We start from the raw sequence: 25469 nt of genomic DNA, 5'->3' as shown, positions 1-25469 counted from the left end.
TTTAAAATGTTTTTTAAAATAACTAAATCAATGATAGTAAAAAAAAAAATATATATATATAGCAAACAAAAATTTAGTTTAACATTTAAAGTCTTTAAAAAGATGAACATATTCTGATTTTTTCCTTTATCATAAATGAAAACTGAAATCATCTCTTAGCATAAATACTCAATATATACTTTCCTTAAAACTTCTCTGTGGTGAAACAAAGCTATACATATTTAAAGAGTGGGTAGAATATTAACACTTATGACAATTTCAAGCCAACGAGCATTGGTATAGCTTCAAATTACTAATTGTGGCTATTTTTGGAAATGCTTATTAGGGCCCAGCATACCAGAAAGTCTTAACTTCTCAGAGTCAAATTTATGTTGTCACAGAGTTCAAAAAGTGGCCTTACAGTGTGAAGACACCATAAAATTGCCACCCCTTTCTCAAAAATCTCTTAAAACAAGATGAAAATAATGAAAAAATATTCAGTACCTCATACATAGTAACTAATGCAAATATCTCCCTTGATTAATTTTTGTACAAAGCGATTAAGGGCAAAAAATAGGAATTCTCGTTGCTTTAAGACCTGATAGACTAATAAGACCCTGTTAGAAGTTCTTTAGATATTACACCATGTTGCCTAGGTCTTCTGATCTCACACACACAAGCTTTTTTTTTTTAAAGTAAACAAATGTTTAACAGATGTAAACTATTTATTGAATATTTGCCACCAAATATTGTTAAATACATTATCTTGCAGCATATCGCTTTCAAGTTAAAATGTCAGAAACAAACACCAATATTTACAATTCTTTTAAGGAATGTTACATAATGACACATTAAGGCGTAAATTCTTTTGGCTTATAATTCTTAAAAGAATGATAATAGCAAAAGTGATGCAAAATCTTCAGTGTGAGATTATGATTAAGCTACATTTTACAAAAATATGGTGTAAGATGGCAATAATCCCATTCAACATCCTGGATTAGGTCCCTTCAGGAGGGACTGATAATTTATACAGTCAAACTTTAAAATTTACAGATAAAGGCAGTTCAATACTGCCACTGAGAAGTACATCTCTCAACATATACAACTTTCAGGCCACAGTTTTGAAGGTCTGAAGTATCAAGTTGGTTTGATGAATTAGTCGGTTGGCACTTATGAACACATTTATTGCCCTGTTAAAAAAACAAAAACAAACATTAATTTCATTAAAAAAATCACATTTTTAAGTTATTAATAATGTAGAAATAATAATAGTAGAAATAAAATCAATTTATTATGATATAAAAAGAAAAAGACAAATTAGCATTGAGTTTCATAGCTTTTATTCCAGTCTGGAATTTAGTGGCCCAGCATCATTGGAGACTATCTAGGAATTACTGCCCCCTGGTGGTTCTGGCTGGCAACAGGGAGTTGGAGGGCTGTTAATGACAGGCGGCACCTCAATTGACCAGAGTTCACTTAAGGTGGAACAAACGACTGACCAATGAGGAGGGTTTGATGTGGACTCTGGCTGTGGTTTCGCAGAAGTTACCCAAATAAAATCTGCTGAGTATTACACTGGTCAAAGGACATGATGAACACATAGGAAGAATTAGGTCTAATCTGATTCATCCCAAACTTTACTTGAAAAAAAAAAAAAGTGAGGATTCTAAACTACTTTTGGAATTACCCTACTTCTAAAACAAACAAAAAAAAAACTGTTTTTAAAAACAGCTTTGCTCTCTACCATATTCTCCTAACAGCCCATCTTACGGGACGGGAGCACAGAGCTGATGCCTAGTCCCATTATGTGGCTTTATCAGTTTCTCTCAGTAACACAGCTAAAGCCTGCATCTTCACCCGAGACAATTTTCAAAAAGCAGGGACCTCCCATTGAAAGATGGCTTATAGGTCAGGCTCGATTAATACTTTTCAGTTTTGAGCAATGAGCAGGTACAAAACTGGCAGCACATTATTCATACACAAAGAAGAGCAATTTAAGAAGCTGCTGAATGGAAAGTAGTAGTGGGGGCCTGAATAATACATATGCAGGGTAAAACACTTCAGATAAAGCAGGCTCTAAATGAATTTCTACCTTTCAGTGTGCTAATTCTATTATAAAAAAAAAAAATAGCTCTCATTAATTAGAATCAGAAATAATGACCCCATTATGTAAATTATTATTTTAATGTGTTTTTGGTTAGGTGGACTTGGCACGGGAAATCTGGGAAAAACAGATGTAAGTTTATTTTCAGAACACACCTGCTAAGTTATTGAACGTAAGTCATCAAGGAGCATTCCCCCTAGACAACCTGAATAGCAGTACAGAGCAACACAAAACCGTTAACAAAATTTAGCTCAGTATCTTTAATTCATAATATAAATATTTCAACCTGTTTGCACTGTTAAAAATAACTTTAAAAATTGAGAAAACCATTCTGATATTTTATTATTACAAAACATCACTACAATAATATGCAAAGATGTGACCTGCACAATAGAGATGTTAAAATTTCAATGGTTGGACAGGATGTTTGAGGTCCCCATCGATTAAGGCTCAAATAATCATTATCTAGGTTATTTTTCTGACTTCAAGCACTGTGAGAAAATGGTCTTTTCTACAAAATTCTTAGCATTCCACCTGAGGTACAAAGAACTCCATATGTGGTCCGATGCTACAGAAGACAAGCTCATTTCACCAGCTCAGACATATGCACAGGTGTGTATGTATGCAAAAAACACATATAAAACGTACATTCCTCTCTAATTACAAAAGCTATGTATGTTCACTATAGAAAATCTGACACAAAAAAAGAAAAAAATTAGATACAATTCCACCAGCGACAGTTGTTAAAGCTGTGTTGCCTTTCCTTCTAGCCATTTTTCTATCAGCATGCACTTAAGAAGAATCTCTTGGTTTTCTGCAGTGTCTTACAACCAACAGTATGTAAATTTAAAAATAATGTCCAATTTACATTTTGAATATACTTCCTTTCTTATAGAGTAACCCTGTAAAAGCCAACTGAGCGTCCTTCCTTCCAGGAGAGTGGATCACAACCCCTACAGCATTTTAAATCACTTGCAGCACTTCTAGAAAACACCTGACATCCTGGCCCATCTCCAGCTCAGTCCAATCAGAATCTCTAAAGGTGGGGTCCCAGCACTGGGATTTTTGCAAACTGATCTCAAGTGATTTTAAGGTGCCGCCAAGAAAGAGAGCCACTGCTGTAACTTTAGCAGTCTTTCTCAACAGACCTGTGGAATCAGTATCATCAGAAAATGTCTTAGAAATGCAAGTTCTTGGGTTCCTCCCCAGAGCTACTGAATAACTTTAAATATCTAAACCTGGGATGGGACCTGAATAGCTTGTGTTTTAACATGCCCACCAGGTGATTCTGATGCCACTAAAGTTTGAGAGCTATAGAATCAGGGATCAGTCAAGTAGGCCAGTAAGCCAAGTCTGACCAACCCTGGTTTTGTATGGCCTACAAGTCCAGAACACTTTTTACATGTTAAATGGTAGGCAGAAAAAAAAATAATGTTATGTGACAGGTGAAAATTATACAAGATTCCAATCTCAGTGTCTAGAAACAAGCTTTCAGAGGCGTTTATTTACATCTTGTCTTTGGCCTCTTCTGCATGAGAGCAGAAGCAAGGTTGCATGTAGACGGTTTTTCAAAGCAGCACAGCACTCACAGGTGATATTCTTTAGTTTGTTGGCCAATCCATTATTTAACCTAAAGGTGACCTCAGGGCCTGGTAGGGATTCAAGGTTTAAAGATCTCAAGGCAATAGCCTCAGGGAGTCCTCCAGTCTCAACCAGTCCAGGAAGTCTTGGTTTTTTAAGGATTTGAGGTTCTGTTTATTCTTCTTCCATCCTACCAGGACCCACCTATTGTGGCCCTGATCATCCACAAGGTTTCCAATGGCTGAGTTTTTTAGAAGTAGATCAACAGGGCTTTCTTCCAAGGGACCTCTGAATGGACTTGAACTGCCAACCTTTTGGTTAGCAGGAGAAAGCTTAACCACCTGTACCACTCAGAGACTCCAACAATATAATTATTTATATAGTTTTAATGTCATATAAAACCATCTAACTTATTTCATTTTAAAAGAAAAGTATGATAAATGACAGTACTTACTTGCCATCTTTAAAATAGGTTTTCAGAGTATCACTGAAACTTTTGGAGTACTTTACAAACTCTTTCTTTTGGTGTTCAAGTGCCTATATACATTAAAAAAAAAGTAATAAAATATTATTAAATAAAATAACACAAAAGCCAAAGTCAAACATGGGTGATTACACAGGATATGGAATGGCCTTTATTACCAATAAGCATTTTTAGGAGTATTTACTTAAACACATATAATACACAGCGTATTTAATTCAAGGACAAACCCAATGGTTAATGGTACAAAACTATTTTCAATGATCTAACCCTCTTAGTATTTAATTCAATAAAACAACAGAGTGCAAACCAACACCTAGGTTGGTAACAAGCAAGGCTTCTGCTTAAACTTACCCTGCGATTCTGATATTGGTATTTCTTGAAGACATTATTCACTGTATCAAGAAGTTCTTTTATTGCACTAGCTATATCCCTGTTGGGAAATAAAAAAAGAATTTTTGGCAAAATCGGCTATATTTGAAAGTTTATATGTGTGTGTGTGTACATATTTAAGAATTACTAATGACAGTATACTATTAATTACCATAGGTATGCTCTGCCAAGGGCAAACATCTGGCTAGATGGTTGGTGGGGTTTCAGCCTGTTCTTTTCTATTATTCTAACTCCTCTTGTACAGCTGGCCAAACACTGCCAACTAACACTAATTTTCCCAAATCAACATTTTATTCAGTATTACTTATTAAAATTTATACCAAGGTAAGCATATCTCTGCCTTTCTGTTTTTTCTAGTTCTAATTTTTACTTTCTTTGGTCAATATAGCTGAATTCAAGAATGAACGATTTTATGAAATTTTTCATGTAACCCACCAAAAAAACCACTGCTTATTTACTAACACTTCAAGTTTCATACCTAACAGCTGCGATGTTTAAAATACTTCTTCCTCAGACATAGCTCTCCTCTCTTAGGCACATTTCCCTTCTTTTTAGTCAGTGAGTATCTTCCTCTTCCAAACTTTTGCTGTCACTATTTCCTTTGGAAAATATATTCAGATTGCTGGGAGAGACAGTATCAGAATATTCTTCTACCTTAACCTTTCCAGCAATCATCCTTTGACTATATATGCCTCAACACCTCCTTCTCCTTTCTAAAAAGAGAAAAAAAAATCTCTAATTCTCATGAGTCGACTCATCTTCCTATCCAAGAGCTTTCCTTGTCTTTTATATCTATGACCTTTTCAATTTCCACATCCTAACTTCACAGCAATTTTTTTCTTTCCTGTCAAACTGAACTTTATGTAATTCTGCATTCTCAAATAGCCTCGCATTTTCTAAGGTAAGTCTCCTCCTTTCCACATCCATTCTCTTAAGTGTCAACTGCCACAAAACCTTTAGCTACTCAGATATAATGGAAGTGTAAAAATCTAAATCATCCCAAATATAACCTTTTAAAACTGACTTTGGTGCAAATGTCAGATTTCAGTTATTTCATACCTAAAACATTGCAACCTTACTATGGGGGGGGAGCTCAGTTTCCAGATTTTTGTGTGTGTATAAATAAAAACCCGTTGCTGCTGAATCGATCACGACTCACAGCAACCCTATAGGACAGAGTAGAACTGCCCTGTAGAGTTTCCAAGGAGCACCTGGTGGATTCAAACTGTCAACCTTTTGGTTAGCAACTGTAGCTCTTAACCATTACACTACCAGGGTTTTAAGCATATGGAAACTCTAGGAATTACAGATAGAAGGATTTTGGTATATTAAAAAGCATTTTAGCCTATTCTGTAATATCAAGGACATTTTTAATCAATATTTCAGTGAGTGTATATTAGCTACTGTATGTCAAACATTAGTATGAAACTAGTAAAAAATGTCTGCCTTGAGGATTATTCTCTTTTAAGAATTATCTACATGGGATCAAAGTGACAATAGCAACTTGAAAGATTAGATAGAAACTTTAGGGGCAATGAGTTTATGTTAATGTGGGAGGAACAACTCACAGAAAAGGAAGGTAAGAATGGTTGCACAACTTGAAGAATGAAATCTATGTCACTGAACTGTACATGTAGAAACAGCTGAATTGGTTTATGTTTTGCTGTGTACATTCTCAATGCCAACAAAATACAATTTTTTACAAAGTGTTAAAAAAATGCAATTAGGCTGAAACATGAAAATATTACTCAAGTGGGACAATAAATTTTACATAAAAATGACATCTGTCCACTCATATTTTTGCTTCTAGTTTAGTAACAGAAGTTTTAAGTTATATAACTGTTCCTTTTGCCCACGATTTTAAGCAAGCTGAAACTTTCTGTGTGGCTGTGATGGACATAAATCTACCAGAGGTTAAAAAATGATGTCAGCTGAGAAAAAAAAACTATAATTTCAATAACACAAAAGTCAAACTGAATATCCAAGGTCTCCTAAACCCACAATGAGGGCTATTTAAAATGGAATATAATGGAACAATTACCCAACAATCAGGCAATTAGCTGTTTATACACAGTTTCACTTTGCAATACACTTTAATATTCTGCTAAAAAAGGGATGATAAAAATGTCCTCTCAGGGCTAGTCAACAAGATGAGCACATGGTCCAAGTACAATATTAAAGGCAGGATTCCATCAGTCAGAAGAGCAGTTCTCAGACTGGTCACTCCATCACTCACCTATGGCACAAAACAAAAAGGGGGGCGGGGCTTGCTGGACCCTACACCAGACTTACTAATAAACCCTTTTGGAATCTGTATCGTTAAAAAAAAAAACAACAACAAAAAAACAACTCCCCAGAGGTTCTGCTGATGAGCTAGGTTTGGTAACCACTGTGTGGGAACATGGAGCTTTGGAAACAGAGCTTTATAAAGAACTCCATTGCTCAAGGCTGTTTATCCCTAGGCCTAGCCTTCTGTATGATATGAGGCAAAAGACTGTTAATGACCTATCAAGTTGTTGAAAAATTTTCTCTAAAAGCACTCTGTAACAATGTATATGTCAACTAGTATGTTACCCACAGGTACACAGAACAGCATTTTCATTTATAATAGCAAGGTCTGCAGTAGAAAAGTTAAATCACATTATTAGCTGCCTGAAAGTTTGTTTCCTATGAGAGAAAAATACCAGCATAAAAAAATACTTCAGACAACCGAACAGGTAAAGAACTGTGGAAAACTTGGTAAAATATCTATAGTGTAACTATGCACAGTCTGGAGGTGATGGGTTCTGTAATAAGGGACACATAGTGTGGGTACAGTGGAAGGGAATGTAACAATTTGCAGCTGTTTAGTGGGGTAACATTTCGGAAACGGATGAATGAAAGAAGCAGAAAGAAGCACAACGGACGTTAGATGAAATATAAACACACATCTTAGAAAAAAAATGCCATGGAACAGCTTCTAATCATGCCAGCCAAACGTGTACGATAATGTGTTTATACACTGTAAAGGAAGAAAATTCTTTTGCTTTATGTTTAGTTTGGTCTAGACTGGATACCTCTAGAAAAGCTGTTCTGAAGCCACCATAAGAACCCCTGACTTGAGACAAACTTGGGTGAATTTTAACCTAAGAATATACAAATGCAGATTACAGAGAGTAACTGGGCTAAATGCATGGCTTTCTGGTCTATCAAATCACAAGTCTCCACTATTCATCCATTAATTAGAATGTATGACTTAAAAAAAAAAAAAGCTATGAATTAGTTTTATAAAATATTTACATTATCTCAAATATAATCAAATAGAAACATTGATTAATCAAAAGAATATTTAAAATATTTGTTTGCTGCATCATTTTTCCTAATCAACTCCATAGAGAGAAGGGAGGAAAAAAACCTTATTTCACAGCACTGCTGGTATGTGCCCTGAGGGTGTGCCTATGCTAGGTCCTGTGCTAGATACTTTATGGATATCACTTCTTCCAGTTCTCACAACTATTATCCTCATTTTCAGAGGTACAAATTAGAACCACAGAAGCTAAGCACCTTATTCAACGTTACACATACAAATGTTGGACTGGAGATTCAAACCCAGGTCTGCTAATACATTTAAAAAGACCTGAATGTTTGTTAGATGTCAAGAATATTTTTTCTACTTTAGCATAACCTATAGCATCATGGGAAACCCTGGTGGTATAGTGGTTAAGTGCTACGACTGCTAAGCAAAGGGTCGGCGGTTCGAATCTGCCAGGTACTCCTTGGAAACTCTATGGGGCAGTTCTACTCTACCCTATAGGATGGCTATGAGTTGGAATCGACTCGACAGCACTGGGTTACTGGTTTATAGCATCATGTACATACTTGGTGTGGTAGGTATTTATGTTTATTGGAAAACATTGCTAAAATAAAAAGAAGAGCATAATGACTTTAAATATGAGAAAGTAAAGTGCTTTAAAGAAAAATAGTTACTGCACAGTATGCTGTGCCTGAAGGATAAACCATTTTGATTGCAATTTCACTAATTTGTCAAACAATTATCTGTGGTAACAACATGTACCAAAATACATCAATATGTATCATAGTGATAAAAATAATCACACCTTAAACATTTATGCTAATTTATACAAGGTTGAATTTTACTTTAAAAATAATACATATATTAAGAAACTTTCCATGGTGAATTAACCCTTCTAAAATAGTTAAGAAAAAAATTTTCGCTGCCATTGCTCTTTAGTCAGTTGTGCTCAGTACATTCCAGAAAACAGAACTGAACTATTTCTATTGCCCCATAAATGAGAGACAAGACCCTAACTGAGCTTCCATCAGTGACTCTGGACAAGACTCAGGCTCTTCACCTCAACTTTCTTATGACTGAAATGTGACTGTAATAAAACAGTTTTCAAACTGCATCTCCTTAAAGCCACAGAGGTTTTAGCAGAGATCCCCGGGGGGCTCTTTAAGGGGAAAAGAATCAAAGTATGCAGGATGAGGGCTCCAGGCCTGCCAGTTCGGCCCCAGCCTCAAACACAACACTGTCGTGTCTTTTACACACTGGCATTCTATACAGGGTGTCCTTCATCACACTTCTTTCAAACAGCAGAAAAAGAACTTTTTTTCCCCATCAACAGATTAAATCAACATTATGAGTCTACGACTGGGAAGCAGCAGAGAAGACTTTGGAGTCAGACTGAGTGGGTTCAAAACCCCAGCTCTACCACTTACTAGCTCCGTGACCTTAGGAAAGTTACTTAATTTCCTGTGCCTCGACTTCCTCATCTGTTTATAGTTCTGAGGATGAAGTTAATACATGTGAAGTGTTTAAAACAGTGCTTAACGCATAGTAGATTCTATATAAGTGATCATTATTATTAAGATGACACTGATTCCGTAAACCTCTACTTCAATGATCTAAAGCAAAATTTACCGAAAATATTCAACATTAAATCTTCACAGGTATATAGCATAGTTCATCAACAAATACATGATTATCAAAGCAAATTAAAACTTATTAACTTATTTGAAAACTCTAGAAATAAGTTGTCTAAACAGCTAAGTTTGAGGTCGCTGACAATTTATCCCATAGGCCAAACTTGCTTACTTTACCCATAAAAAAAAAAATTTCTTTTTTTTAGCAGATTAAAAATAAAAATGCTTAAGTAGTTGACTGTTTCCCTCTTTTCATATATGAAAAATAATTAAAGGAAGTTGGAACATTCCTACAAAGGTAAAATATAAAAACCCTTGTGAGATATAAAACATTGGACATACTCCTCCCTCTACATACCACTTAAAGTAGGTGTCCAAATGAGCTAAAATAATATTTCTCAATGTGGATTACAAAGATTATTTCTGAGAGATGAATATTAATATTTATTCCACATGAGCCTCCTTAGGTAATTTAAAAGGTCACATATGACACAGACTCCTCCAGAAAAAGACTTGAGCTAAATCTTTCCTTTCTAGCAATTTCTACTTCTGGTTGCACCACAAGGTTGCATTGTTAGTGCCACTATGATTATTCCTGGTTTTGTTTTCTACTCGGTGACACTGGAGAACACTGTCAGACTCTAGTTTAAAAATACTCACCTAGAAATTATGGTTGATGTTTCCCCCTTGTTCCCTGACTGCATCCCAGAAGAGAGTGACCCCTCATTTAACCACTGCTCTAGAATGATCCTTCTGGCTGCTCCTCACCAGCCAGCCTCCTGGAACCATGTATATTCTCAGTCTTATTTAACCTGGATCCCAAAGGCAAGAACTTGGAGGCTCACAATTTGATCAGTATTAGAAAATGCTATTTATGCCTTAGACTACATTATTTGGCATAGTGACTTCTGCCATTCTGAAATAAAAATAATTTTGGTCTCCTGTCTTACAGATATCTAAGATTTATCTAACTCCTCTGTGTATTCGTTTACTTTAATCTGATATTTGTATCTCTGCATTACTTATAATACATAATACATAAATTACATTCTGGTTTATGCACGTTTAATCCATTGTTGATGTTATTGTACTCTGAGGCCAAACATCCTAGCTTAGAAGTTAATACTAAAAATGTACTATATAAAAATTTCAAATTAGCTTAATATTAATTTTATAGCAAAATAAAAACATCTAGAATGAGTGGTTCCTTTGAAATACTTTCAAGAAAAACCAAAATAAAAAAATAACTTACTTGATTGTCTGCAAAAACCGCACTCTGTCATTGATCTCATCTGGGATCTTACTGAGAATTTGTTTAAGTGCTCGTGCCTTTTCATTTAGGTCCTGGAACTCTGGCTCTGGTCGTTCAATCATATATTCTGATAAAATAAATACATTAACAAAAAACATAATGCAACTCCCTGCCAAACTCAAATTTAAGAATTCTCAATGTTAGTCACAGAATGAGAGAAAAGAAAAAGAAAGGCCAGATAATTAGGAAAGACAATGTTGCAAGACAGGATTCACTAAGAGTTCAAACTAGGTCACTAATAATGTTAGGACTTCTTCCCAGTAGGATATTGAAAATAAAAGACTAAACATTTTCAATTTTGAGTAAATAGAAATCCGACTTTAAAAAAGGGGCAAGGGGCTTAACCAAACTCACCTTTTTAGAAGGAACTCTTAAATGAAGTGATGATATTCATAATGAATGGAAAGGTAGTATCACTAAAGAAAAAGCTGAGTTTAATGATTTAAAACTCCTATGTTGAACGTTCAGTGGCTCATTATTGATGTAAGCCCCAAACTCAACCAACTAGCATCTTCAGCACATTTTTGCTATCTCACTTAAAAACAAAAATCACCACCACCACAAATCCAGCACAAGGGCTGGCATCACAGGACAACTTTGGACAAAAGGTTCAATTTTCAACTGGACCAGGCAGAGGAAAAGTAAGTTCACTAGCAGATTCGTTGTAGACTTAGCAGGATTATAACTCACTGATATACTCTTGTCTAACAAGCTGCAAATGCTCAGGTCTAGAATAATGAGAGCGTTCTTATAAATGCTGAAGATTCTGCTTCATTACAATTACAGAATCAGTTAAAATACCTACCTTTTTTTCCCTCCCTTAATAAAACTAAGGGAAATTAGACTGTTTTATTTTCCTAAATTGGCAGGAGAATGGCTACTGAACTTAAGTGAAATTTGTTTCTAATTATTAGAAAAAAGCAAAAAATGGGAAAAAGATAGTTATTATATTGCTCTCTCAAATCTGTGCTTGAAAAAAAAAGTATCACGCTATGCTAAAGTAAAAAACAAAGTAACTCATGTCTTTCAAACTGAGGTTTGCTTAAAACATCAACACAAAATAGTTTATCTTTTAGTGAAAGTAGAACTCTTCAAACATCTTATTAATAGAGAAAAAATAAAACATGAAGAATAAACACTGTTAAGTAATGAAATCTGACAAATATAAAAAAAAAAAAGCAAGGACTGCTTTACTATTTTATACAGATTTGTTTTCACAACCCCCAAAATAAGAAGAATGAAGGAGAAAGACAAGAAGGATGGGAAAGAGGGTAGGGGGGAGGAAGGAAGAAAAAGAGGAAGAGAGGGAAAGAAATTAAGAAAGATCCTTCTGTTAAATAATGATTCAGAGGAAAGTGCTTTTAAACAATTTTAAGATATCTGATACCTTCTACATCATCAGCTGCCATACGAAGAAGGGATTCTGTGAAGTTAACTTCTACACTTTTTTTCTCTAAAATTTTCATAATGATGTCTTGTGTGAGACCTGGATTTTCTTTCTCAGCCTATAAGAAGGAGGAAACCAGTTTTGAAAAATGGAAACCAAATGAGCATTTTAAAGCCCAAACTTAACTGTATTAGAATCTGCTGTGAGTTTCGGAGGCTGGCCAACTCATACGTAAGGGTAGAAATCTCTGTAAACCGTGTGCCACGATGCCATTCATTCACATTGTGTTAGAGCTGGTGCATCAGCTACTTTCTGCCTCAGCCATCATCCCGTTTTCCATCTGAACATAAAGTATTGAATGTTTCCTACTTCTCCTTCACTCTCTTGCAACTGAGTAACATAGACAGAAAAAAAGGTTATCTGTATTTTTCTGTTATCCATCAGTTACTCTTTTCGTTATTTTAAATACATTGAATGCTTTTAGAATTTTCTTTCTTATGTAGTACTTGAGGGTCAAGCAATGACTGGTCTCTCCAGTATTTTGCAGATCCTTTGCATTTAAACTAGGACAATGCCAGGAAAAACAACAAAAAAGCAAGATTTCTTTTCCTTTATAGTCCCTTAACTACCTTCCCACACAATGATTTTAATTTCCTTTTTTATTTTTTGTAGTAAGAATATTCCCTTCACTAGTTTTTAGAATATCATTAATCCTTTTACTACATCCTGAATTTGTTTCACTAATGAGTTTGCACTCATTCTATGTAAGTTAGACTCCCTAGAGCACTAAAACCTTCTAGTCATTTCAAGACTGAGCGCGAAGAGCTCTGAATTTACCAAAGTTAATTATCAGATCTTTGTTTTCTCCAGTAATTCTGTTCTATTTTATTATTATTTTTCAAATTTTCTAATCATACTCCAAGTTTGTTTCTATGATGCCTGTCAATTTTAATCATTATGCTGATAGCTTCCTTTTTTTTTTTTTTTTGCCCTGATATTAAGTAGCAAATAGAAACACAATTTATGGTCTTAATCAGATGGCAATCTATTTGCTTCCCTTTGTGTCAAACACACTTAACCTCTGCCTCTTCAATTCCACTCTGATATCACTGCAGGCACAGCTTTATTCTGTTCCTATTGCTCTTTCCATTATAACATCTTGTTTCTCATTAGATTTCATGTATCGAAAACTGAAAGGTGGTGGAAGAAAATGGGAAAAGAAAATACAGACATTTATCTCAATCCTGGGATCATTTTAACTGCTGTCAAATGCTATTCAGGGAAATCACTTTGATAGATGATTAATAAGTGTGTCCTGCTAAATTCTCTTCTTTTATAACCAGTTTTGATTTTTGTTTCTGTGGATACATTTAAAATATTAAAAAAAAAAAAAGATTGTCTTCAAAAGGAAAGTTGCATAAATATGGCTTAAGATGGTGTCAACAATATTAATTTGGTAAACTGCTGCAAAAGTACACATAGTATACTACTTAAATAAACCACTATTTGGTAACAGTGATTTATTTTCCTCCTCTAAGACTGAAACTACCTAAATAATGAATTACCTTGTGGGGGAACCATTCTTTATGTGTTTTCAGGGAATGCCAGCAAAACCAAAACAAAACAAAACACCTTTCTTATTAAGCTATAATTAGGTACTGAAAAGAAACACCAACAGCTTAAGAAGAAAGTTTTCAATACCAAGTTGGTCTGAGGCCCTGAAATGCCAAAGCTGGAGCACTACAGAAATCTCACAGAGATTACACTAAGGGCACAGTGCCCTTAATGCCAAAAGAAATAACCTAACAATGCTATTTATTAAGTTATTACGCCCAAACAATAAGTAGTTATATCCTAACAACTTAGTAACCTTAAAAAAAAAAAAAAATCAAAGAAAAAAAATATTTTGTTTCATTCTTAACCGTAATTACTTATTAATGGGATGTGTGTGTTAGGAGCCCTGGTGGTGCAATGGTTAAGAACTTGGCTGCTAATCAAAAAAGTCAGCAGTCGGAATCCACCAGGCACTCCTTGGAAACCCGATGGGGCAGTTCTACTCTGTTCTGTAGGATCGCTATGAGTCAGAATCGACTCGAATGCAATGGGTTTGGTTTTTTTGTGTGTGTGTGACTGCTGAGCATCGCACAAGTTCTCAAACACTGGAATCAGATTACCACATTTTTATGCAAATAACACACACATCATATGTTTTTCTGGCAACCCCACAACCCCCTCGTGCATTGTCTTTCTAGGCTTATTATGTGCTTTGTATATATGGGGGCATTATTTACACGGGCTCATTATTTGTGAAAAATATGGTACTCCAGCCACGTTCATTTCCTGTTGCACGCTGATTTTCTTGTGGTACTTGCTTTTTTATCACAGCAACTATCGAAAGCCCAGCTTCACAAAGATACAATAGCATCAAAAGGAATGCAGCCCAATTTCATGTTGAAACTACAAACTACATCAAGCTAGTAGTTTTACTCACCATCGGCAGATGTTGAGTATCACTGTTTCCTTCAAGAATTTAACATATTCTACGCACCCCTGGTGGCACAGTGGTTAAAGCATCCGGCTGCTACCTGAAGGGTTGGCAGTACAAACCCAAAAGCTGCTCCCAAGGAGAAAGATGGGGCAGTCTGCTCCAGTGAAGATTTACAGCTTTGGAGACCCCACAGGCAGTTCTACTCTGTCCTACAGGGTTGCTATGAGTCAGAATTGATAGGACGGCGGCAGGTTTGGTTTTCGCTTTTATGCACCCCTGTGAATTTGGCATGGGTCCCCAGCACGTCTCCTCACATATTATGGGAACAGTAGTCTTAGTATCTTCTGGATAAGTCCTGGTTAAATTAGTTTTAAAAGTCTTAAATTTACCCAATGCCTCTGAGAGCCAAAACAAATAGTTCTGCCCTTAAATCATAGACTCTAACTATCTACACCTCCAGGTTTCTCCCCAGAATACAGCTTTGAGCTCTGTGGCATCCAATCTTTTATGAAGAAGCCAGCTGTGAGAGCACATATGCCACAGGCAGTAAAAACCGCTACTGTGAACCATGGATTCTCCACCTAGGAGCCAGGATGGCCTTTCAGAATCTCTCAGGTGAATGGGTTACAAGGGGTCAGATAGAACATACATAAAGTTTAACAAGTAATATTCAGTAGTATTACTGTATCTTGATAAAAACTAATTTAATATTTTTCTTTTTCTCCAAATAGCAAAGACAGCAAAGCTTGATAAATATCACCATTGTTGTGGGCCAAGAACTGGAAACATGGATATAAAAGATTTTCTGGTCCAGTGAGGTATTTTAAAAATCTCTTCCAAGAAAGTTATGGTTTAAAAAACACAAAAATTTTAACTTTTTAACACAGGCTCTCTTTTAATGTCATGTGAGTTCAACGTAAATTAAATATGGTACTTAAAAATCTAGTAAAGTAATAGTGATTAATCCATTTTCCTCTAAATTAACTTCCACTGCCCCCAATTAAAAATCAGTGCTGAGGACAATAAAATTTTATTCATGAATCAAACCAGATTCATAAATAGCCACATACGTTAAAAACATTGTTTGCTTTGTAATTGTACTTGAATTTTGAATCATCAGTCTATACGTACAGATATTAAAGATAAAGCCTCATGAAATTATTTTATCTATTTTATGAATGTCAATAAAGATATCATCTACTTCTCTGAACAAGGTCCTCTTTATGAGGATCCACAGGAAAAATTTCTCTCTGTTCTCTGTATCAGAAAAAGCTGAAAAACTGGTTTTTGCCTTGTTGATACTATACTGTGCACCAGATCATGTTTCTGTCTTTTCTTTGGCCACCAAGATGCTTTAGATAGTCACTATCATGCCTCCACAATGACCATCTGAAAACCATACTAACACTCAAAAGGAAAAACAACAACAAAAAATGATAATCACGTTGCTTTGTTAATTTTCTTTATTAACCCAGCATATTGGAAACCCTGGTGGCATAGTGGTTAAGTGCTACGGCTGCTAACCAAAGGGTCAGCAGTTCAAATCTACCAGGCGCTCCTTGGAAACTCAATGGGGCAGTTCTACCCCGTCCTATAGGGTCGTTATGAGTCGGAATCGACTCGACAGCACTGGGTTTGGTTTGGTTTTTGGTTACCCAGTATATTGGCAGGATGTTATTTTAATGAAGCTAGTATATGTGTATATACACATTGCACTTTAGAGTTTTAAACCTATCAAAATAGCTCTAATTCAACATATGTAATGTAAATTTTGTGGTGAAATGCTAAGGAAGATGTCTAGTGGTACTAAGCTAGAGAGCTATCAAAAAAGTAATCTCGTGAATCATAAAAAGAAATCAAGCTAGATGGATTTGTAGCTTCAAGTCAAATAAAACTTGACTATAACTTTATTCTATGTAAAACTTTAAAACAATGCTACTTAAAAAACAGGAAACTATTTTAGCTACTGACAGAAACATACATACACATAAATAAAAATTAAAAGTTTGAAGACATCTAGGTATGCATATATTCTTAGGCAGTTTTGGGGGGAGACAAAGTTCTATACTAAGGAATGAAGCCATCATGAAAAAGAGCCTCTAGAGTAGTACTACCCAATAGAAATACAATGTGAACAACAAATATGAGCCACCTCTGTAACAAAATTTAAATTTTTTAGAGCCTACCTTAAAAGAAACAGCTGAAGTTACTTTAATACTGTATCAAAAATATTATCCTTTCAACATGTAATTAATTTAATTATGACTATTTTATATTCCCTTTTTTTTTGCACTACATCCTTGAAATCTTTTGTGCATTTCATATGTTGTGTATATCTCAACCAGCCATATGTTAAGTGATCAACAGCTACATGTGGCTAGTGGTTATTCACCGTACAGCTTAGGTCTACAGACAATGAAAAAATTCATTTTGAGTGACTTAACTGTACATTCTCTCAAAATGCCCTTAAACTATCGTACATAAAACCAAAAACCCAACACTGTTGAATCGATTCTGACTCAGAGCAACTCTATAGGACAGAGCAGAACTACCCCTCCGGGGTTTCCAAGGAGCAGCTGATGGGTTTGAACTAAAATTCATCATACACAGAGGACTTACTTTTCCACTCGAAAATATTCTTTTTTTATACTCTTGCTCTGAAACTAAAGAATATAGAGAATATCTTTTTAAATTATAATTTTACAAATAAATTTTTAATAATTCAATAAGATACTCTAAATCTAAAGAGAGAACACTCTGAGGAAGTCAGTTTCAAAAGGCATCAAATGACAAGATGAATGCTAAGGAAACAGCACTTCCTCCAGTTCACTTTTTGGAAGTGTTTTAAGCTTTACAGACTATACTAAAAGAGGCGTCCCACTGTCATCGAGTAGATTCTGACTCACAGCGACCCTACAGGACAGAGTAGACTGCCCTCAGCTTTCCAAGGCTATAAAACTTTACGGATGCAGACTACCACATCTTTTTCCTGCAGACTGGTGGGTTCGAACTACTGAACTTCTGGTTAGCAGCCGAGCACTTCAGCCACTGTGCTGTGGCTGAAAAGGTTTTCCACTAAAAGAAAATAAACTGGCAATTATCACATGGCATTTAGATTTATATATAACATATATTTTAATCATCAAAATAAATTATTTGCTTCTTACCTTAATGAAAGCTGCTCTCAGTGTCTGAGCTGCAGACAGATTTACTCGTTCTAGCTGCAATATAAATTTGAAATCATTATTAATATCAATTTTGGGGAGTAAAGCATACTTCTGATATTGTATTCTGTAGTAATCACAGTGAAATATCCATTATTCAATTAAAAAATAGTTGTTAATGGCTCTAAATCACCATAATTCTTCAGACAGGCCATCTAAAATTTTCATTAAGGACCATGAAAAATTAAGGTAATACATCAGTCCTTTGTTTATTCCTTAAAAAAAATAAAACAAAACACACATTTCACCTTAAAACTAGGGTTTATTTTACGTAAGATAAGCACAGAATATAAAGTAACGATATCATACCAAAAAACCAGTCCCTACTGAAAGAACAAACATATTTATCTGAATTATTGAAAACACAGAACATTCAAGGTTAAACTCTCAATGCATTGTTACCACAGCTATGGTTATGATAGGCAAATACATGGCAAGCGTGTGTGTGTATAATATTAATGAACTTTTTTTTTTAGATTCTCTTTCTACCTATCCACCTTTCTCCTTTTAATTTGCCTTTGAATCCCTCAGCCAGGAATTAAACTGATTAGTCTACTTTATTAATTAGCAAATAGCTATGATAAAAAATCTGTTTGATACTCAAACTGAAGACCGTAGATCATCTATGGAGTTCAGAGATTCTCACACCTGTTTCTCTATATTGTCAGGATTAAGAACTGGTTACCTAAAATAGTGTATCAAATGTTCAACTCAAAGGCATATCAAACATATGAGCTTTATAATTTTGAAAGATGTCCTTATTACACACTTTATATTACTCATTTTTCAGCAAGCTAAAGAAGGCATACAACTTCATAAAAATAACCCCATTTGTAGAAGAGCTGCTAACGGTCAGGCTTAAAATAACCACAGTTAGATTCAGATTTCTTATGTCTCCAAGGACTGGGCTAGTTAACTCAGTAAAACTAAACTGTATATATATTTTTTATTTGGGACAATATTGAAATGTTGGAAAACAATGTAACCTTTATAGATTTTTATGCAAGTGGAATAGTTCTACAAAAACCTTATGAACATATACAATGCAATAAATAATCCTTTCAATTCCTTGAGGCAATGAGAGTGTAAGATTTGCTTTATAAATGGCACTAAATATACACATCTAGGAAAACTCCAACACTTTAAATCAATTTATTTTCTAAGCAAGACAGTCAGAATTGCCAAGAATCTTACTTCCTTAAGAGTTACTTAAACATAAGGTAAATGCAACAAAATCTGCCAAGATAATAGTTTACTCCAAAAAAACAAGTCAATTTAACTTGGTTTTTACAAATCTTGTGTAAAATCTAATATTGCGCCTTAGCAAGTAAAAGGAAAGACACTAGGCAAATATAGCAAAGAACAATGTAAGGAGTTATGAAATTAATCAGGTATGTTTCCAAAAATGAAAGTATTTTCTGTCTTCACTTAATTTGTTTAATTATAGTGAATACTACTTAAGAGTATTACAAAAAAAAAAAAAAAGGTACTCTAGCAGCTGGTCTGATCTCAAGTTCTTGTTGTGCAAGAGGAGGCAGGGGCAGACAGACAGGATGACTGTTTCCACCCTGATATGAGCTCATTTCCTTATTTGGGTTTACACCGCACTCTGACCTCTTGCAGCAAGTCACAGGTCTGAGTCAGATATATTATTAACTGATTCTCCACCGCCTGGCTTGGTACGTTTTAAGAAAGAGTGAGGCAGGTAAAAGAGGCTAAGAAAAGTCAGTGAAGAACTAATAAAATTATCCAAGACAGATATCAACATCTCTAGATTAAGTGTACGTATGTGTACCTTAGAAAAGAAGTTAAAACATACTAAAATCTGTGAGCTGTGAAGCATCTCGCTAGAACTCTGTTGGGAGTCATTTTGGGATGCATTTCATTTATATATATATATATATATGTATGTATGTATATACACACATACCTTGCAATAAACCCTATAGGCTTTCTTATTCATTATGGTATCAACACTGCCCAGGGCAAAGTCAGGAGCACAGGCAAAAACATATTTTTTGAATTGAACTTTATCTTTCATTAATAAATTTATCTAAATCCTTCTCGAATCTATAATTTTTGCCTGTATTCCTTACGTAGCAAGATATGTTTTTTTCTCTTATGTTAAAAAGTACTTTTTTTTCAGGTCTCTGGTCTGTGACATAATATCCAAACATCAGCTACTATTTACTAAGCTGCTAACCAAATGGTTGGCAGTTCAAAGCCACCAGCCTCTCCCTGAAAACGCTATGGGGCAGTTCTACTCTGTCCTGCAGGGTCACTATGAGTCGGAATTGACTTGACAGCAACAGGTTTGATTCGTCGAGTATTTACTAAATACCTATTATGGATCAGGCACTATATAGAGTATTTCTTGCCCTCACAATAAATCAGTAGCTAATTATTGTCATCTTCATTTTACAGAGGAAGAAACTCAAGTTACAAAAACTTGCCCAATGCTACACAGCTAGTTAAGTCTAGAGCCAGGATTCACACCATGTCTGTCTGGCTCCGACCCCAATGCACAATGCTACCCTGCCTCCCTGTACTCACCCTTTCCCAACTGGACTTTACCCTACTCATTGAATCTCTTCAGCTACTTAATAAACCAACAAATTCTTGAGTTTCTATCATGTGCAAGAAGTCAATGTGAGAGCTAGAAAAAAAGCCTATGGTCCTGGACTCCAAAAGCTCAATCTAAGCAAGCAGCAATTTGGTGGCTTCATTGCCAGCTGAATTAGGAAGTAAAGTCTTTAGAAAGATGGGATTTGAACTTGAAGAGCGTGGCCTCTCAAAATGATTTTCCTTTGTAGCTCCCCCATTTAGAGTTTGAGGATTGGTAACACATGGGTGAATAATGATTTTACTTAAGTTTAGAACAGGAAAGGATTTTCATTTTGTTTCAAATACTTTTACTAATGACGTCCAGCACTTTAGCAAGCTTTTGGGAAAACAATCTTTGGTTAGGGTACCTTTAAAGAATTGGTGCAATAATTCTATTAGCAGCAACTGATAGCTCATGCACCATATTTTGGGTCCAACTGAGATGGAAGGAACATATGATCGATTATACCTTACATCAATGGATATTGCGGGGGGTTGGGGGGCCAGGGCAGAGTACTCTTAGGGCCTCAGCCATATATAGGACTTCCATATTACCAGTAAAAGAGTAAGGAGGAAAAAAAGGGATTCAGAGTGAGAGAAAAGGATATATAAAATCTCATCTACTTAAAAGAGAAGAAAAGGTGCCTGTTAAAGCACATTGGGAAGAACTCGTGGACTGCGAGAACTTAGCATTAGGCCTCACCCCCACCCCACAGTCTGCTTACTCTCAGTTTGGTGAACTCCTCCTGTCACTTATTCTTCACTATCAACTTAGCAAGGATGGCAAGACTTCATCTCACATACTTTGGGCATGTCTTCAGTAGGGATCAGTCTCTGGAGAAGGATACCATGTTTGTTAAAGTAGAGGGTCAGTGAAAAAGAGGAAGACCCTCAACCAGATGGGCTGACACAGCGGTTGCAACAATGGGCTCAAACATAACGATTGTGAGGATGGCGCAGGACCAGGCAGTGTTTCATTCTCTTGTACATAGGGTCACTGTGAGTCGGAACCGACTCGACATCACCCAACAACAACTATCAACTCCAAACTCAGACACTTTGGATCATTTACAAAAACATTTTAAAAGCTTACACATAATAATAATTCCATAGGGAACTCATTATATTGATTCTGTTGTTAAGTTTCAGTTCATTGCTATATTTTATTTTCTAGCCATTAAGTTTCCTAAGCTCATAATTAAAAAAAAAACAAACCATTTAGCCCTTTGGTTCCTCAAGTTTTAAAGAGTCTTGCATAAAATCTTATGAAATCTGTTTTTTTTTTTCCCCTCTTTTATTTTATAAAGGTCAAAATAATTAGGTTAACTAGTTCTGAACTGTCTACAAATTACTTCATTCCTCAGAATCAGGCATGATTTTCCCAAGTTGACACCCTCTCTTTTCCCACAAAATTACTAATCCTATTCTTTAAAAAGAAATTAAACTGGGCCAAGTCATATGAATGAGAACTCCAGGTACACTACTTGCGATTCAAATGACAATGATAATGCATCAAATAAAATAAAATGCCAGAAAAAAAAATGAAGTAAATGGAATCCAGAGGCCACCTATTAGCTTCTGCACTGTCACAGAGAAAGCAAATGTCATCAGTTGTGTGCTACACATACTAAGTTCAATAAATGTTTCTAAAAGAATCAGTTTCTGGGGTTGCCAAGCTATCTGGCAAAGAAAAAAAAAAAGTAAGCAGAGCTACCTAATTAATATGGAAGTATTCAATTAAAACATTACCTACAAGTATATAAAACTCCAGGGTATGACAGCATTTTGTCAAAAAATGTATTTGAACGTTCTGTAATAATTATTTTTTAGGTTTTTTTTTTTTTTTTAGCTGTCATCAGATTGGCTCCCAAACCATGACAACCGCATTAACAAAGGAATGAAAGGCTGCTTGATCCTGTGCCATCCCCCATGATTGGCTATAGACTGGACTGTTGTGGTTCACGGGGTTTTTACTGGCTGATTTTCAGAAGCAGATTGCCAGGCCTTTCATACTATTTTTAGTCTGGAAGCTCCACGTGTTCGGCAACACGCAAGCCTTCAGTGACAGATGGGTGGTGGCTGTACCTGAAGTGCATTGGCCAGGAATCAAACCTTGGTCTCCTGCATGGAAGGTGAGAACTCAAGTACTGAATCACCAACGTCTCATTGTAATAATAATACCTAATACTTATGAGTCGGAATCGACTCGATGGCACTGGGTTTTTAACACTTACATAGCACTTACTACGTGCTTGGTACCAGCCTAAGCACTTTAAAATATATTAACTCATTTATTTCACAGAGTTGTTGTAAGATTTTAATTCTATCATATTATTGTTTACACCCATTTTACACATAGGAAACCTGAAATAAGACTATACATCCTACTAAGCCCCCCTCTGGAGCTTTGGAAACCCTGATGGCAATAGTGGTTAAGTGCTACGGCTGCTAACCAAAGGGTCGGCGGTTCGAATCTGCCACGCATACCTTGGCAACTCTGTGGGGCAGTTCTACTCTGTCCTATAGGGTTGCTCTGAGTTGGAATTGACTCAACAGCACTGGGTTTGGTTTGGTTTGGTTTGGTTTAAGCAGCACCAAAAAACAACGAAACAAAATCCATTGCCGTCGAGTTGATTTTGACTCATAGTGACCCTATAGGACTGAGCAGAACTGCCCCACAAGGTTTCCAGGGAGCAGTTGGTAGATGTGAACTTCTAACTTTTTAGTAAGTGGCACCCAAACCAAAAAACCAAACCCAATGCCGTGAAGTCAATTCCAACTCATAGCGACCCTACAGGACAGAGTAGAACTGTGCCACAGAGTTTCGACAGAGCGCCTGGCGGATCTGAACTGTCAACCTCTTGGTTAGCAGCTGTAGCACTTAGCCACTATGCCACCAGGGTTTCCAGAGGAAGTGGCACAGCAGAATTCAAATCCAAAACGTTAACTACGATCACTTCTGAAAGGTGAGATTGTAGGTGAAACCCATGCGTTCATGGGGTTAAAGTAAATCTACTACGCTCAAAGTTTGGAGTTCAAATATTTTTTTTTTTCAACCAAAAAAAATTAAAAAAAAAAAAAATGAGGAAGGGGATAAATAAAGTTGGGTGTTTCCAGGTTTCATCTGCTTATTAGGAAAAATTTTAAAAAGTTGGCTATTCTACCAAGAATTGGCAAAAATAGCTGCTTTGGATGCTTCTGAATGAAATGATACTAAATTATTGATTTAGATGAAATGCTTTTATGTGATTTGTTAACAAATACATAAACCTTTGGGCATATAAAATTTATCTTTGGTTGCAAAATTGTTTTTCATTTCTGTTTCAAAACAGAACACATAATTTCTTTAAAAATTATATTTCACCTTAAAATATTTCCTCTAAAAGGACACAGGAAAAAAAAGACAGTTTTTTTTTTTCCCCCCTGCTGGAATGAAGAACTCAACCATACAGCTCTCTTCCTCCATATACAAAGAATTGGTACAAAATAATAGCTACATGAAAACCAGACCTATGATTTGGCATGAGGTTTCCATAAACCCGACATTCCATAATGCAACCAGGAAACCTATTTCACAGGACATTTACAACCCATGCAATCTACTTGGACTCTGAACTCTGCAGCAGCTGATTAAATAAGAAGACTATTCCTTCTCAGCTGTCTGACCATGCTTTATGAAATCGAGGAAGCATCAAGCTCCCTGAACGCCATAAATAATTTTGCCTTGTGAGCTTGAGTAACAGTACTAAAATCTCCCCAGGTATCAGAAATGTTCTGCTAGCTAAAAATCTGTTTAAAATATGATTTCTAGACTACCACTGTTACTATTATGGATCTACTTTTAAGTGAGGCTGTGTAAGCTTTTTAGTTCTTAAAATACATTGTAAATGAGATTCAATGAATAATTAAGATTCGATAAGTAAGAAGTTCATCCCTACTACTATGGTACTACTTTCTGTTAGATCAATTTGACAACCATTTTTATCTTTAAGTCTGCACAGCATAGAAGAGCGGAGCCCAACTATATTCTAATTTCCCCTATTAGTAGATTTATAGAAAAATCCATGTGTGAACTACAGCTAAATATTAATGTTTAATTGATTAGGTAACTTATTTGAAATGTTACATTACTATACTGGAAAGCCAGAGAACAATGCTAGTATTTTATTCCTTTAACCAAACACTTTACATCTGAAGGCACAACAAAAATTTTGCTGTTCCTAAATCAAGTCCTAGATTTCATCTCTATCAAAAAGGAAACCTAACTACCATGACTATTTCTAAAAGCCTTTCTTTCAGAATACTCATTTTTAAATATACTACAGAAATAATTCAAAAGACAGCTTGATACTATGATGTTAGGTAAGTAAAGTCGATTTGAGAATCCGAACCTGCCAATGTGCTGTAGCATCTCTCAGTCGGCCACGTTCAGGCACATCATGTTCAAACTTCACTCCTAACAATTAGTTCTTGGACCAACTGTGAATCATTTATTTGGCAACGCGTTCTAATTCTGGGCCTGTTAACCCACGTTTTCAGATCTCATCCGGAGAGAATCACTGCCTTTATTCATGGAAAATACTAGTCCATTCATAGCCACTTCTTTATCTTTCAAGTTAATTTTCCTTACACATGAATAGAAAAGGTGTATCAGTGTTCATTCCAACAATTTATTTTACCAGAATACCACATCCAATGTAACTGTTTTGCAAAGTCAAGATTCAGACACAATCCACTTCTGAAGTGTAGGAAAAATATCACTTAAATTGTTAGAGCTTTTTTCACTGGAAATGGTTAAGTTCTTACAGGCTACAGTAACAGCAATAAGGTTAACAGTATTGATGGCTTTAATTAATTAGACTAATAAGACAGAAAAAAAGTAATTAATTACAGAGAAAAGAACCTGAAGCCACTGAGTTTGAAGTCAGGAGGCCTAGATTTGGTTCTAGTCCTAGGTAATTTTAGGAAAATCATTTCACATTCCATGGCCTCA

The 25469-nt window shown here is 35.5% G+C and overlaps 1 protein-coding gene across 2 annotated transcripts in view; it reads right to left on the bottom strand.

The window, feature by feature from the left end:
* Positions 1-706: 706 nt before the first annotated feature.
* PDCD10 (programmed cell death 10) overlaps positions 707-25469 on the bottom strand; it is a 47526-nt gene continuing 22763 nt past the window's right edge. The window contains exons 3-8 of one of the 2 annotated variants that reach the window (XM_049867321.1): positions 17816-17869; positions 12161-12278; positions 10714-10840; positions 4500-4578; positions 4119-4201; positions 707-1169 (exon numbers count right to left, since the gene is read on the bottom strand). In XM_049867321.1, coding sequence (XP_049723278.1) covers positions 1088-1169; positions 4119-4201; positions 4500-4578; positions 10714-10840; positions 12161-12278; positions 17816-17869 — 543 coding nt within the window. In that variant the 3' untranslated portion in view covers positions 707-1087. The remainder of the gene's footprint in view (positions 1170-4118; positions 4202-4499; positions 4579-10713; positions 10841-12160; positions 12279-17815; positions 17870-25469) is intronic. The other variant, XM_049867320.1, reaches the window with a different exon arrangement.

This window comes from Elephas maximus, chromosome 23 (assembly GCF_024166365.1).
Source record: "Elephas maximus indicus isolate mEleMax1 chromosome 23, mEleMax1 primary haplotype, whole genome shotgun sequence".
NCBI lineage: Eukaryota > Metazoa > Chordata > Mammalia > Proboscidea > Elephantidae > Elephas > Elephas maximus.
Note: the sequence above shows the minus strand (reverse complement) of the source record. Positions and strands in the feature narration are given on the sequence as shown.